Here is a 13,973-nt window from a genome sequence, read left to right on the forward strand (position 1 = left end):
AGCATCACTCTTCATCAGTCTGTCCCATAAACAGAATATACAGTTAGTGGGCTGTCTCTCTATCTTACACACACACACACACACACACACACACACACACACACACACACACACACACACACACACACACACACACACACACACACACACCTAAATCTCCAATAATCTTCCAGACATCTCCAAAAGAAAAACAAATCATGTTTTCCAGATTTTCAGGCTGCATGCTTTCCTGAAACCATCCATCATGGATATGCTTTTCACCCCCTGATAAATACACTTGATGTACAGAGACTGCATGCAGGGAGGTAGCTCTGGTCCATAGCCTATAGAGACTGATAAATACACTTGATGTACAGAGACTGCATGCAGGGAGGTATCTCTGGTCCATAGCCTATAGAGACTGATAAATACACTTGATGTACAGCCTTATAGATGTACCTTGTGATGTACCTTATGATGTACAACCTTATACAGTATGTACCTTAATATGATGTACAGCCTTTATAGCCTACAGAGACTGCATACAGGGAGGGAGCATCGACCAAAGACCTGTCATGAAAATGTGCTCTCACTTAATCCTTCCTGGACTCCAGAGGGGCGACGGTGGCTCAGTACGGTGACCAGATCCAAACTGTTCATTTGAGGGATGGAAATATCGCTTGTGTGGGAGTATATATACCGGGTTAGCAACTTACTGCTTGAGTTGCTATTAAATGCCTTGATGTCATATTCGACCATAGGCCTATTGGCTATCCTTTGGTGTCTCACTTCTTGTTTTAAAAGCATGCTTTATTTTTATTTGTATGCTATTTTAACAGGCTTAAAAACACATCTTGCAGGAAGAGACAATGAGAGAGCTTTACAACAGAAGGTCAACTATTAGGGTCCTAACTATTAGGGCATTTGAACACTAATGCAATTGCCTGCCAGTCACAATGTGGGACAGACAGGGTCTCAATTTGTGGGACGCCTGAAAAGTCTTGGAAATGAGGGACTGTCCCACCAAAGAGGGACATCTGGTCACCCTAGGTGGCTCAGGGGTAGACTCAGAGTGGCTGGATGGTAACCACAAGGTTCCCAGTTCGAACCCTGTGGGCTCAGAGTTAGTGTCGAAGTGTCCTTGAGCAAGACTCTGAACCCCTAATTGCTCCTGATGTGCTGGTTGGTGCCTTGCATGGTTTCTGCTGCCATCGGTGTATGTGTGTGTGTGTGTGTGTGTGTGTGTGTGTGTGTGTGTGTGTGTGTGTGTGTGTGTGTGTGTGTGTGTGTGTGTGTGTGTGTGTGTGTGTGTGTGTGTGTGTGAATGGGTGAATGTAATGCACAATTCTATGTAAAGCGCCTTGGATAAAGGCGCTAGATAAATGCACCATTTACCCTTTACAAAGTCACACCTCCACGCAACCTCCCCCCATCTCTACAAGGAGGGGAAGTGCACCAAAGCATTATGGGCATTGTAGGAATTCAGCAAACTAAATGGTAAATGGTGCATTTATATAGCGCCTTTATCCAAGGCGCTTTTACATAGATTGTGCATTACATTCACCCATTCATACACCGATTGCGGCGGAAGCCATGCAAGGTACCAACCAGCACATCGGGAGCAATTTTGGGGTTCAGTGTCTTGCCCAAGGACACTTCGACATGTAGACAGGAGGAGCCGGGATTCGAACCGCCGACCCATGGATCATTGGACGACCTGCTCTACCTCCTGAGCCACAGTCGACCCCAGTCAAACACACAGACTTCATTATTTTTTCTGGCCTTGCATAATTCAAATTTCAAATTGTGCTACTGTTATCTACTACAAATAGTGACTTACAGTTTCTCCCAGCGATTAAATGTCCCTTTAACCTTACAACTTTTACACAGGACAGGTCAGGTAGGCTACAGTAGGCTGAAAATATCTAAACTTTGAGAGACACAGAGAGAGAAGAGAAGAGAAGAGAAGAGAAGGGCTGAGAAGAGAAGAGAAGAGAAGAGAAGGGCTGAGAAGAGCTGAGAAGCTACCTTAGAAAGAAGTAATAGGAGTTGTTCTCCAGGGCGCTGTATGAGAAGCAGGGGAAGTATCCCAGGCCGGTGACGTTGAACCGGGAGCCGGCGGGCACCTCCAGCATGCTGCCCCACGCCTGGTCGCACAGCAGCTCGATCTCCGCGGAGAAGAACAGCTCCGGGTCGGCGTCGTGGTACTGCCACGGCAGGTAGTTGTACACGCTGTACGAGTCCCGGTGCAGCGCCAGCACCCGCGCGAACACGATGATCTCGGCCAGCTCGGCGCGACACGCTTCCGTCTGCGGTCTCCAGTCGTGGGGCAGCTGGCACGCCGAGGCGGTGCCCATGCCCGTGCCCACCGTGCCGGTGCCACCGCCACCCCCCAGGCTGCCGAGCATGCCAAGGGTCGCCGCTGCCAACATCAACGCCGCCAGGGAAAAGCACATGATATATTCCGATTCAATGATTTTTTTTTTAAAGCGATCGCCTCCTCCTGCAGCAATAAGAAACACTGACTGACTGACTGACAGACAGACAGACAGACAGACAAAAGGATTGTTTTTTTAAGTGAAGGATAAGCAAGGTAGCCTAAATACACTGACTACAGGCTGCACACTTAGTAGACCTTCACTTTAACTGTATGGATATACCATAGTCTATAATACTATGCCTCCTGACAGACCGCTGATAAGACTAGACATGCATGTTCACACACTATATCTGTTCTGTTCAAGAGTTTACCTCGAACTCAAAGTGTTGAAGTCAAGAAGGCTTTAAAGAAGTTGTCCTGTTTCTTTTTGCCCCCGCCTGCATGTGTGCGTGTGTGCGTGTGTGCGTGTGTGCGTGTGTGCGTGTGTGCGTGTGTGTGTGTGTGTGTGTGTGTGTGTGTGTGGTGTGTGGGATCATCTGTAACGTCTCATTATATGGTCATGCACTTTTTGCTGCAGCATCCCTCCTTTGCAAAGCGTTACCCTCGCATCTTGTAAATGTAAACCATGGTTTTCCCAAACTTTTTTGTATTGTATTGTATTTGAAAAGGTATGCCAAGGACCCCCCATAAAAGAAGATTTTTACAGCTCTATATAGAAGTGATTCTCAACCTGTTTAATTTCAAGGACCCCCAGTTTGACATGCATTAGTTTACGCCATTTAATGGCATTTCTATCTCTGGGTTTATTGTAAAATCAATGTTAATTTAACTCTGAGTGTGTACAAATGAAACCAAATGGACCCGTTATTGTACACTCTCAAACAGACCAATAGGGGTCCATTTGGTTCCAATTAAACTATCAATTTAGCTGAGGACCCCCTGGAACTCCCTCAAGGACCCCTGGGGGTCCCCGGACCCCAATTCATGAGAACCACTGTTTTATGCAACAGACTGAGCTGAGTGAGCATTAAAACATGGAAAAGTGGACCAAACAGCCTTTTAAAAAAAATAACAAAATCCAATAGTGAATTCCCGTTTGTGTGCTCTATGATATTTATAGCTGCTTTTGAAATGTGTTGAAACATCTCTGGCGAGAACAATTGCATTTAATTGAAGGTTGCGTTTTAATATAGGAAAATGTTTTTGAATGGTCGTTGGCGGCCCCCTAGTGGAGATATGAGGGAAGTGAAGAGCACAGTGGATGTGGCTTTAGCCAGGCTAGATGTTAGTTGCAGTTATCACTGAACTGAACTGATCTCTAGTTCTGGCAGTGATGGAAAGTACAAGTAGGCCTACATTTGACTCGGCACAACTTGTAGAAGGTACTTATACTCCACTACATCTCAGGGGCAAATATTATGGCCAACTTCAAACAATTTTTTGAAAACATTAGTTATAGGCTACTAGTTGATTTTACATTAACCATTTCAGCCCTTCAGATATGTGATAGCAGATCTGCTATTTTCTAAAAAAAAAAAATTATAGATTTGTATCTAGACATTTTGAAAACTTGTGAAAAGGGACATTCAGCATATTGAATACTTTCTGGAGGTTGATGAGGCTTTATGATCAGATCTACACATATACATTTGTTCATGTGTTTATCATCTTTAATATTTTCAGAATAACTAATAACATGTTTCATATAAGCAACCATCACCATTTCCTCCGCTTTTGTGACATATAGATATGTTTTTGTTTGTTATTTACCCAGTATAACCTATAGCTGAGCACAAGTGCTCATTTTGCCCATCATGACAGACAGACACACACACACACACGTCGTGAGCTTGTAGATCTGCTATTTTGTATACATTTTAGACAGGATAACATAGCAGGCCTAATATGTGGCACAATGGGACGAGGCACGAGACAGCTCCCAATAATGGACTATAATAAAGTGACAGCATGTGACACACAATGGACCATCACTGCATGTGTGACACACACACACACACACACACACACACACACACACACACACACACACACACACACACACACACACACACACACACACACACACACACACACACACACACACACACACACGTTTAAGCTACTCCAGAAAAGCTATACACGCCTGAGTCCCACATTCTTTTCCCTGCACTCTGCGAGGACTAACCGCTGCAACACCACAGCGGTATACCTATAAGGTAGGCCTAACTAAAGTACATTTACTCAAGTACATTCGTGGAGTGGTTTCAGTTTGCTGGAGTATGTCGTCCAGATTTCAATTGTTGTTATTTTTACTCCACTACAATTATTCCTAGATTTGGATTCTGTACCACTTCAGCCCTATATTGAATCTACAATACAAAGCTCACAGTGCGTCACACAACTTGTATCTGCTCTTTTCTAAAGATTTACTTTTAATACATTTTAGACATAACTTGTGAAACATAATGAGTTTATGAGTTACTGTACTTTCACCTTTGGCACTTTATAGTATATTTTGATGTCAACACATTTGTACTTTCACTCAAGTGAATTTTGATTACCAGACCAGACAGTGTTTCTGCATGGCACTATTGATATATACTTAAAGATGTACACGGGTGTGATTATAAAAATCACACCTGTGTGAAGTGAGGGGCGCTCTTATCATTATACATCATCATACTGTACATCATCTCATGAACAACTGAATTCATGTGATTGGTGCGCCCCTCAAAAATCACACCCGTGTGAAGTGAGGGGCGTCAAGGGACCTTATCTAATTAGACTGCCCTCCAACTACTTTGTGCTATATTTCTTTACCTACTTAGGCCCATGATTCTCGGTGGCACGTGGGCCAGTGGCGACACTTCTCCATGGAGCCCGGATTTGGAGGACCGTCCTTTCGGACTCCCCCCAGACGGTTCCCTGCAGTCCTTTGAGATCCCCCCCGCCGCAGCCTCCATCTGTTTGGTAGGTCATCCTTGCTTCCGCTATAGGACAGTACTTTGTAATGTAGCCTTTGTAATATTGCACAGATTCCCAAATCTGGGGGGCAGACTGCTAAAAAGGCATTGCACGGCCCCCAGGTTTGTTGATATCGGGTTGCCGTGGTTACCAGTCGATGCCGATCAGGGTACTCGGACGACCAGTCTGATTTCATGGACTAATTTGGTCAACGCGTTTTTTCCCCCAAACATGGAGATATTATAGAGTGAAGAAAAAAATTATTTGACCCCCTGCTGATTTTGTAAATTTGCCCTAATACAAAGAAATGAGCTGTCTATAATTTTGATGGTACTTGTATTTTAACAGATAGAGACACAATATCAACAAAAAAGTCCAGAAAAAAAACATTATATAAAGGTTATAAATTAAATTCCATTTTATCAGGTGAAATAAGTATTTGATCCCCAAGCACATCATGACTTAATACTTGACTTAAACCCTTGTTGGCAAGCACAGAAGTCAGACGTTTCTTGTAGTTGGTCACCAGGTTTGCACACACCTCAGGAGGAATTTTGGTCCACTCCTTTTTACAGATCCTCTCCAAATCCTGAAGGTTTCGAGGCTGTCGCTTGGCAACTCGAAGCTTCAGCTCCCTCCACAGATTTTTATGGGATTAAGGTCTGGAGACTGGCTAGGCCACTCCTTGACCTTAATGTGCTTCTTCTTGAGCCACTCCTTTGTTGCCTTGGCCGTATGTTTTGGGTCGTTGTCATGCTGGAAGACCCATCCATGACCCATCTTCAGTGCTCTGGTTGAGGGAAGGAGGTTCTTGTCCAAGATCTTACGGTACATGGCCCCGTCCATCAACCCCACAACGCGGTCAAGTTGTCCTGTACCCTTAGCAGAGAAACACCCCCAAAGCATAATATTACCACCTCCATGCTTGACGGTGTGGATGAAAACCATTGGAAACACATTACCCCGTAATGGATTGTAGTCCTGCAGTGCCCACAAGGTCCCCCTGATCAAGAAGACACATGTACAGGCCCGTCTGAAGTTTGCCAATGAACACCTAAATGATTCTGAGAAGGCTTGGGAGAAGGTGATGTGGTCAGATGAGACCAAAATGTAACTCTTTGGCATCAACTCGATTCGTCATGTTTGGAGGGAGAGGAATGCTGAATACAAACCCCAGAACACCATCCCCACCGTCAAGCATAGGTGGGAATATTATGCTTTGGGGGTGTTTCTCTGCTAAGGGTACAGGACAACTTCACCGCGTTGTGGGGTTGATGGACGGGGCCATGTACCGTAAGATCTTGGACAAGAACCTCCTTCCCTCAACCAGAGCACTGAAGATGGGTCATGGATGGGTCTTCCAGCATGACAACGACCCAAAACATACGGCCAAGGCAACAAAGGAGTGGCTCAAGAAGAAGCACATTAAGGTCAAGGAGTGGCCTAGCCAGTCTCCAGACCTTAATTCCATAGAAAATCTGTGGAGGGAATTGAAGCTTCGAGTTGCCAAGTGACAGCCTCGAAACCTTCAGTATTTGGAAAAAGGAGTGGACCAAAATTCTTCCTGAGGTGTGTGCAAACCTGGTGACCAACTACAAGAAACGTCTGACTTCTGTGCTTGCCAACAAGGGTTTCTCCACCAAGTATTAAGTCATGATGTGCTTGGGGATCAAATACTTATTTCACCTGATAAAATGGAATTTAATTTATAACCTTTATATAATGTTTTTTTCTGGACTTTTTTGTTGATATTCTGTCTCTATCTGTTACAATAAAAGTACCATAAAAATTATAGACAGCTCATTTCTTTGTATTAGGGCAAATTTACAAAATCCGCAGGGGGTCAAATAACTGTAGATATACTATACAATAGATCGGCCTCAAGTACTCATTTTCTTTGCCATATATGGAGATGACTACCAAATATGGCACTGACTGGCCTCATACGACTGGTGTCATAGAACATACATGGTCTTAAAAAGAGTTGGGTGGAGGAAAGTATGAAATATGGTGATTTTGCCGGCTGTGTTCAGCTTGTAGGTTGTGTAAGTGTGTGTGATTGCTCGCGGCATCGGTCACGAATACGTTCCAAGATGGAGTTGGTGGCATTAATGCTGGGCGTCTCCTTCACAGCCTGGTTCACCATGCTCGTCTTCTTCATCATCATCCCCGCCATCTGCGGGATCTCCTTCGGCTTCCGACGCCTCTACATGAAGTCGCTGCTGAAGGTCTTCGAGTGGGCGACGCCCAAGCACGCGCAGGGCGTGGTGGTCCAGGAGAAGAACCGAAGCGTGTGCAAGCCCTACGCCAACGCCCTCATAGCCCGCGAGCCCTCCTCCCTGGAGGAGCAGATCAAGGAGATCCGCCGCGGCGGCAACAACGGCGGCGGCGACCGTGACCTGCAGGACTCGGCCTCCGACTTCGAGCTCTCCGACATCTTCTACTTCGCCCGGCGAGGCATGGAGAGCATCGTGGACGACGAGGTGACCAAGTGCTTCTACGCCGAGGAGCTGGAGTCCTGGAACCTGCTGACGCGCAGCAACCACTACGTGCACAACGTGCCGCTGAGGCTGCGCGTGCTCTGGGGCCTCGGCGTGTTCATCCGCTACGTCCTCCTGCTGGGGCTCCGCGTCACGCTGGCCTTCGCCGGCGTGGCCCTGCTCGTGGTGCTCACGCTCCTCGTGGGCCTGCTGCCCGGCGGCCCGTGGAAGAGCTGGCTGAGCGAGCAGGTCCACCTGCGCTGCTGCCGGATCTGCGTGCGGGCGCTCACCGCCATCATCACCTTCCACGACGTGGAGAACATGCCCCGGAACGGCGGGATCTGCGTGGCCAACCACACGTCGCCCATCGACGTCATCATCCTGGCTAGCGACCGCTGCTACGCCATGGTGGGCCAGATCCAGGGCGGGCTGATGGGCGTCATGCAGAGGTCCATGGTCAAGGCCTCGCCGCACATCTGGTTCGAGCGCTCGGAGGCCAAGGACCGCCACCTGGTCGCCAAGAGGCTGAGCGAACACGTGGAGGACAAGTCCAAGCTGCCCATCCTCATCTTCCCGGAAGGCACCTGCATCAACAACACGTCCGTCATGATGTTCAAGAAGGGCAGCTTCGAGATCAGCGCCACCGTCTACCCCGTGGCCATCAAGTACGACCCGCGCTTCGGAGACGCCTTCTGGAACAGCAGCAAGTTCGGCATGGTCAGCTACCTGCTGCGCATGATGAGCAGCTGGGCCATCGTCTGCAGCGTGTGGTACCTCCCGCCCATGCGCAAGGAGGAAGGGGAGGACGCCGTGCAGTTCTCCAACCGCGTGAAGGCCGCCATCGCCAGGCAAGGAGGACTGGTGGATCTGCTGTGGGACGGCGGTCTGAAGCGGGCGAAGGTGAAGCACACGTTTAAAGAGGAACAGCAGAAGCTGTACAGTCAGATACTGGTGGGAACCCAAGAGGACAGCAGCGCCGAGGGGAACGGGTCCGACGACTGATTGACTGGTTTATGGAGGCGGTCAAAAGTCTTTTCCTTTCCGTGACGGATTGTCTGGACTAGACTGTCCTCTTTTGGCTTCCTGGGGTCACTGCATGCCTCGTGACCACTTCTCGACAGAATGTTCAGAGTCCTCTTTGATGGACTCTGATGGACTTTGAATAAGGACAGACACAGTATGGGCGTTCAGTATGTATTGTATTGTGGCCCGTGCCAAACATTCCATTCACAGGTTCAATGTCAAGTTCAATGATACATCCGGTTATATGACTAGTCGATGGCCTATCGCATCGATCTAGCCCCAGTAACAGTTCTAACTGACAGAGAGAGGCCTGGTTTGTGTTCAGATGAAGCTTTGCACATACATACACTAATCCTTGCTGTTCAGCAATGACTTTTGTCGCATGTTCTTTTTTTCCTTAGAATGTGGTTTTTTTTAACCCAAAGTAGCCTAAAGTATATTGCTTGCTTTGTTGTTACATTACTCTCTCTTATGTTTTGAAATGAGTAATGATGAGCAAAGAGGAACATATAACACATTTTGAGGCAATTCCAATATTGGTTCATATACTTGTTACAACTTTCTATACTCTTTTGCTTTTATTCAACTGCGTAATGGAGATAATAGAAAATGAAAGAAAAAATATTGAAAAATCAAATAATTTGTGTCATCGCAGAAACATTGTATCTCCATATTTAAACCGTTAGTTTTTCATAAATTAATTCAATTAATACTTCATACAAGAGTGTTGCACAGAATTTGTGAAAATGCCAGACATATAAAAGCTCACAATGCGCTGTGATGCTTGTAGATGGTAAATAATACACTTTAATATATTTAAGTTCAACTATAAAATAAATATCACACCCGTGTGACGTGAGGAGCGCTCTTATCATCATACATCATCTCATTCCGGCTAATCACAATTTGCGTGCTCACATTCGTCTTCAATCTGTGCGTTTACACAAACACTCAAAACTGGCCATTCACTGTCTATGGCATTCAATGTTTGTGTTTATACAAACCCTCAAAGCTGGACATAGCTGGGGAAAGCGCCCCTCAACAATGGAACGATATACAAGGTTTCCGCCCGACAGTGACGATATCTAGTGCGTATGACTGTATACATGAGCAGGGTTTAAGCCCCATCCAAGCCCCTTGGACTTAATCGTTTAATCATAGACCTAGCCTATATATATATATATATACACGCAACTTACGACTACAGTTCGGGCCGCTGTAGGTATCCTCCTGAATTCTGTGATCAAGACAGATCTGTCCGATTTTTGAGGGGCACTTATAGCCCCTCCAATGCATGGCTTTTGAAAGGTTACATTATACGGCAGCCAAATATGAGGTTTGTTCAGAGCACTTATGACGTAAATCATTTGCCAACTAAGTCTATGGACTTTGAGGATATTACAATGTTTAGAGCACTTTAGAGCCAGCCAAGTCTATATGGACTTTAGAGTTTGTTTTAGAGCACGTATGACGTAAATCGTTTGCCAGCCAAAGCCGGTTTGTGAAGGGCACTAAAACAACGTAAGACGTCATGATGTGACCAATACAAATACAGTGGGCGCCGCTCACTTCACACGAGTGTCATTTATTTAACCTACAATAACCAACCCACAATAAGCTATCGGACCTGGCCAATAACGAAATAAATCGACTCCCCGCCACCCATTTTTCCCCCATACTGTACATGTTGTTGCTTTTTTACTTTCTATATATGATTTCTCGATCGTAAAGTGTATATTTGTACGTGTGTCTGATGAATTGAAAATGGTAGACCCTGTTGTAAACAACACAAGCCTTAGTGCTTTATTATGGTGTCGTCCTCAAAGTATAGCAGTTTTTGTATTGACTTTGTGCTTTCGTTCGAAATGTACCCATTCTACATACTGTGATCAATCAATCAATCAATCAATCAATCAATCCTCGTGATGTCATAGGCCTCCCTATACTTTGTAGGCCTATAATCCCGCCCCCTCTTCAGTTACAAATTAGCATTTCATCTTTGGGGACTGTGGGAGGGGGCTTATTATTATTAAGAGTCAAAGATGTGGGAGGGGAGTGCTGAGATGAGGGTGTAGCAGAGAAAACTAGAAAAAGTGCCCTTCTGGGCACAGGTCTCCACCAGGATAGGAATGTAGGACATTGCAGCTTGCCTTCATCTGGTGGTTGGATAAAAGGGCAACAAAAGTAAATTAGAGGTAAAAACACTTTTCGGCCAGTTATAGCGCCACCTTGAGGCTGAGTTGAAATTGTTCATGTGGCATTTCTTCCTCGGCCTAGTGGGAATGTGCGTGCACAATTTCACGGAAATCACGCGATGTGTTCATGATTTGCAGCATTTTGTTTGAAACTGAGCACTCCTGTGAACTTTGGAAGCCAATCTTAACCAATCAGGATGGAGTCTGAGAAATCTGAAAGACCCGTTTCGTTGAATGGCTCTAGAGAGACTGTGTACCAATTTGCGCGATGTTTGGACAAAATCTGTAGGTGTACTGTGCAAAAACTTGTTTTGCACAAAGCGGCCTCCTGGTGGCGCTATAACAGGCCGTTCTGGAAACTTTGGGGCAGAGGTTCATCGTTGGCATCCAGGGAGTGTTTGTGCAAAATTTGGCATCGACCGGGTTAACGGTGCCGGAGATTAGCTGCTCACGGACACACACACGGACGGACGGAGTGCAAAACATACTCTCCCCCCATGCCTTCGGCCTGGTGGAGACAATAAAGTGCATAATTATGTAACAGAGTTTAGTGGGTTCCACTTGCTCCATCAGTAATGCCATTTCTTATTGGTTAGTGGGCGGCACCTCATTGAATAACACTGGAGTCCATGTTTAGAGTGTGTGTAGAGTCTAACATGAGACATGCCCATGCGGTAAGATGTGTTCCTCAGCACACTATATTTTCAACAAGTCTGTATGTTTACTGTGATACTGTGATGAATATTAGTTGTTCTAAACATGCTAAATGTACCAACATGAAGTTGTTTTGTACATGTTTTCAATTCATTATTTTGACATACTAAACTGTAAACTCTTTATAAAAACATGCTCTTGGTCACACTGTTAATTCTATTATAGATGTGCTGAGGATTGGGCGTGTTACACAGACAGAAGCTGACCAGATACGTCTGTGTATTTTACCAGATGTCAACAAAGAGAGAAGTCGTCCGGAACATCATTATTCCACAACACAACGCAGATCACACGTTACATATACACAAACAGCGCCCTCACCCACATCAGGACAGCTTTATGGAGTCTGGCTTTCCGGTGGTGAGGTGATAAATGGTAAATGGTAAATGGTGCATTTATATAGCGCCTTTATCCAAGGCGCTTTACAGAGATTGTGCATTACATTCACCCATTCACACACCGATGGCAGCGGAAACCATGCAAGGCACCAACTAGCACATCGGGAGCAATTAGGGGTTCAGTGTCTTGCTCAAGGACACTTCGACAGTAACTCTGGGGGAGCCCGGGTTTGAACTGGCAACCTTACGGTTACCATCCAGGCACTCTACCCCTGAGCCACCGCCGCCGCCAGGTGACCACCGCTCCGGTGGTGAGGTGACCACCGCTCCAGTGGTGAGGTGACCACCGCTCCGGTGGTGAGGTGACCACCGCTCCGGTGGTGAGGTGACCAACCGCTCCGGTGGTGAGGTGACCAACCGCTCCGGTGGTGAGGTGACCAACCGCTCCGGTGGTGAGGTGACCACCGCTCCGGTGGTGAGTTGACCAACCGCTCCGGTGGTGAGGTGACCACCGGAGCTGAAATAACGTTGAGCAATGAGCGGTGGTGAGTAAAAACAGAAAGAAGGGCTGTGGTGGTGGTTTGCTCTTCACCGTGGCTCAGTGACGTCACGTTGTAGTTCGGTGGTCACCTCACCACCGAAAATCCACGCTTTAGACTGCTTTAGAAGGCAGACAGAAATGACAGACTGGCTATATCAGAATGGTCATTGTGGTTCAAACCACTAGAAGTATACATTTGAGGGACATAAGAAACATTATGAGATTATAAATATTAAAAATGCATGTTGTATGTCCTTTAAAATCTAATAATAAGAAGTGTTTAACTCCTATCCATATAATACTAGGCTACTGGTAGTATTCTGGTGTCTGCGTTGTGTCCCACTTCCACCAACAATCGTCGAACGTGAGGAGGACAGAGGAACAGATCGGCGATCGGACAACAGAACCATAGACACGGAGTTCCTGGCCATGATGATGAAGGACACGGACTGCGGCGGCGGCGAGGAGGACGAGATGAGGAAAGCGTTCCGCGTCTGCGACATGGACGGTAACGGGTCCATCAGCGCCGCCGAGCTGAGCTACGTGATGACCAGCCTGGGAGAGAAGGTGACCGGCGAGGACATCGACGAGATGATCCGAGAAGTGGACATCGACCGTGACGGACAGATAGACTATGAAGAGTTCATACAATATTTAATGAACATGCCAGCGACAAGAATGGTCTTGTACAGATTTTTCTTACCTACTAATTCAGCCACTCACAAATAGATAGGCCTATACCTACTAATTCAGTCCGCTAACTCACGAATAAAATGAACAAATATTTATTATACAATTTATATTATTTAATCTCTGCGTTCGGCTCTGCTAAATTTCTCCCTGCTCGACACACACACGCGCACACATTTTAAGAACGTACAGCCTATTTATGTCCATCCATCCATCCATCCATCTTCAACCGCTTATCCGTAGTCGGGTCACGGGGGCAACAGCTCCACCAGAGAGCTCCAGACTTCCGTCTCCAGAGCAACATTAGTGACTTCCTCCTGGGGGATCCCGAGATGTTCCAAGGCCAGTGAGTCGATGTATTTCCTCCAACTGCGCCTTGGTCTGCCCTGAGGTCTCCTCCCAGTGGGACGTGCGTCGTGGACCTCCCTAGGGAGACGCCCGAGAGGCATCCTAACCAGATGCCCGAACCACCTCAGCTGACTCCTTTCCAGGGAAGGAGCAGCGGTTCTACTCTGAGTCTCTCTCGTGTGACTGAACTTCTCTATTTCTCTAAGGGAGATGCCAGCCACCCGTCGAAGAAAACTCATTTCGGCCGCTTGTATTCGTGACCTTATTCTTCATTCTTATTTAGGACACAAACATTATGGGTGCAGTTATGTTTCAATAGCA

General features: G+C 46.4%; 2 protein-coding genes across 2 annotated transcripts in view; one reads left to right on the top strand and one right to left on the bottom strand.

The window, feature by feature from the left end:
- Positions 1–2,597, bottom strand: part of ccdc3b (coiled-coil domain containing 3b) — a 43,649-nt gene extending 41,052 nt beyond the window's left edge. Inside the window, exon 1 of the mRNA XM_083772342.1 lies at positions 2,008–2,597. Coding sequence (XP_083628468.1) covers positions 2,008–2,435 — 428 coding nt within the window. The 5' untranslated portion in view covers positions 2,436–2,597. The remainder of the gene's footprint in view (positions 1–2,007) is intronic.
- Positions 2,598–7,416: 4,819 nt separating this feature from the next.
- Positions 7,417–8,805, top strand: LOC310863016 (glycerol-3-phosphate acyltransferase 4-like; the record flags this gene model as incomplete). Its single annotated transcript, XM_083771138.1, has 1 exon — positions 7,417–8,805. The coding sequence occupies one exon, from the start codon at positions 7,417–7,419 to the stop codon at positions 8,803–8,805; it is 1,389 nt and encodes a 462-aa protein (XP_083627264.1).
- Positions 8,806–13,973: the final 5,168 nt, after the last annotated feature.

Source organism: Protomyctophum parallelum, assembly GCF_964188405.1.
Source record: "Protomyctophum parallelum genome assembly, chromosome: 8".
Taxonomy (NCBI): domain Eukaryota; kingdom Metazoa; phylum Chordata; class Actinopteri; order Myctophiformes; family Myctophidae; genus Protomyctophum; species Protomyctophum parallelum.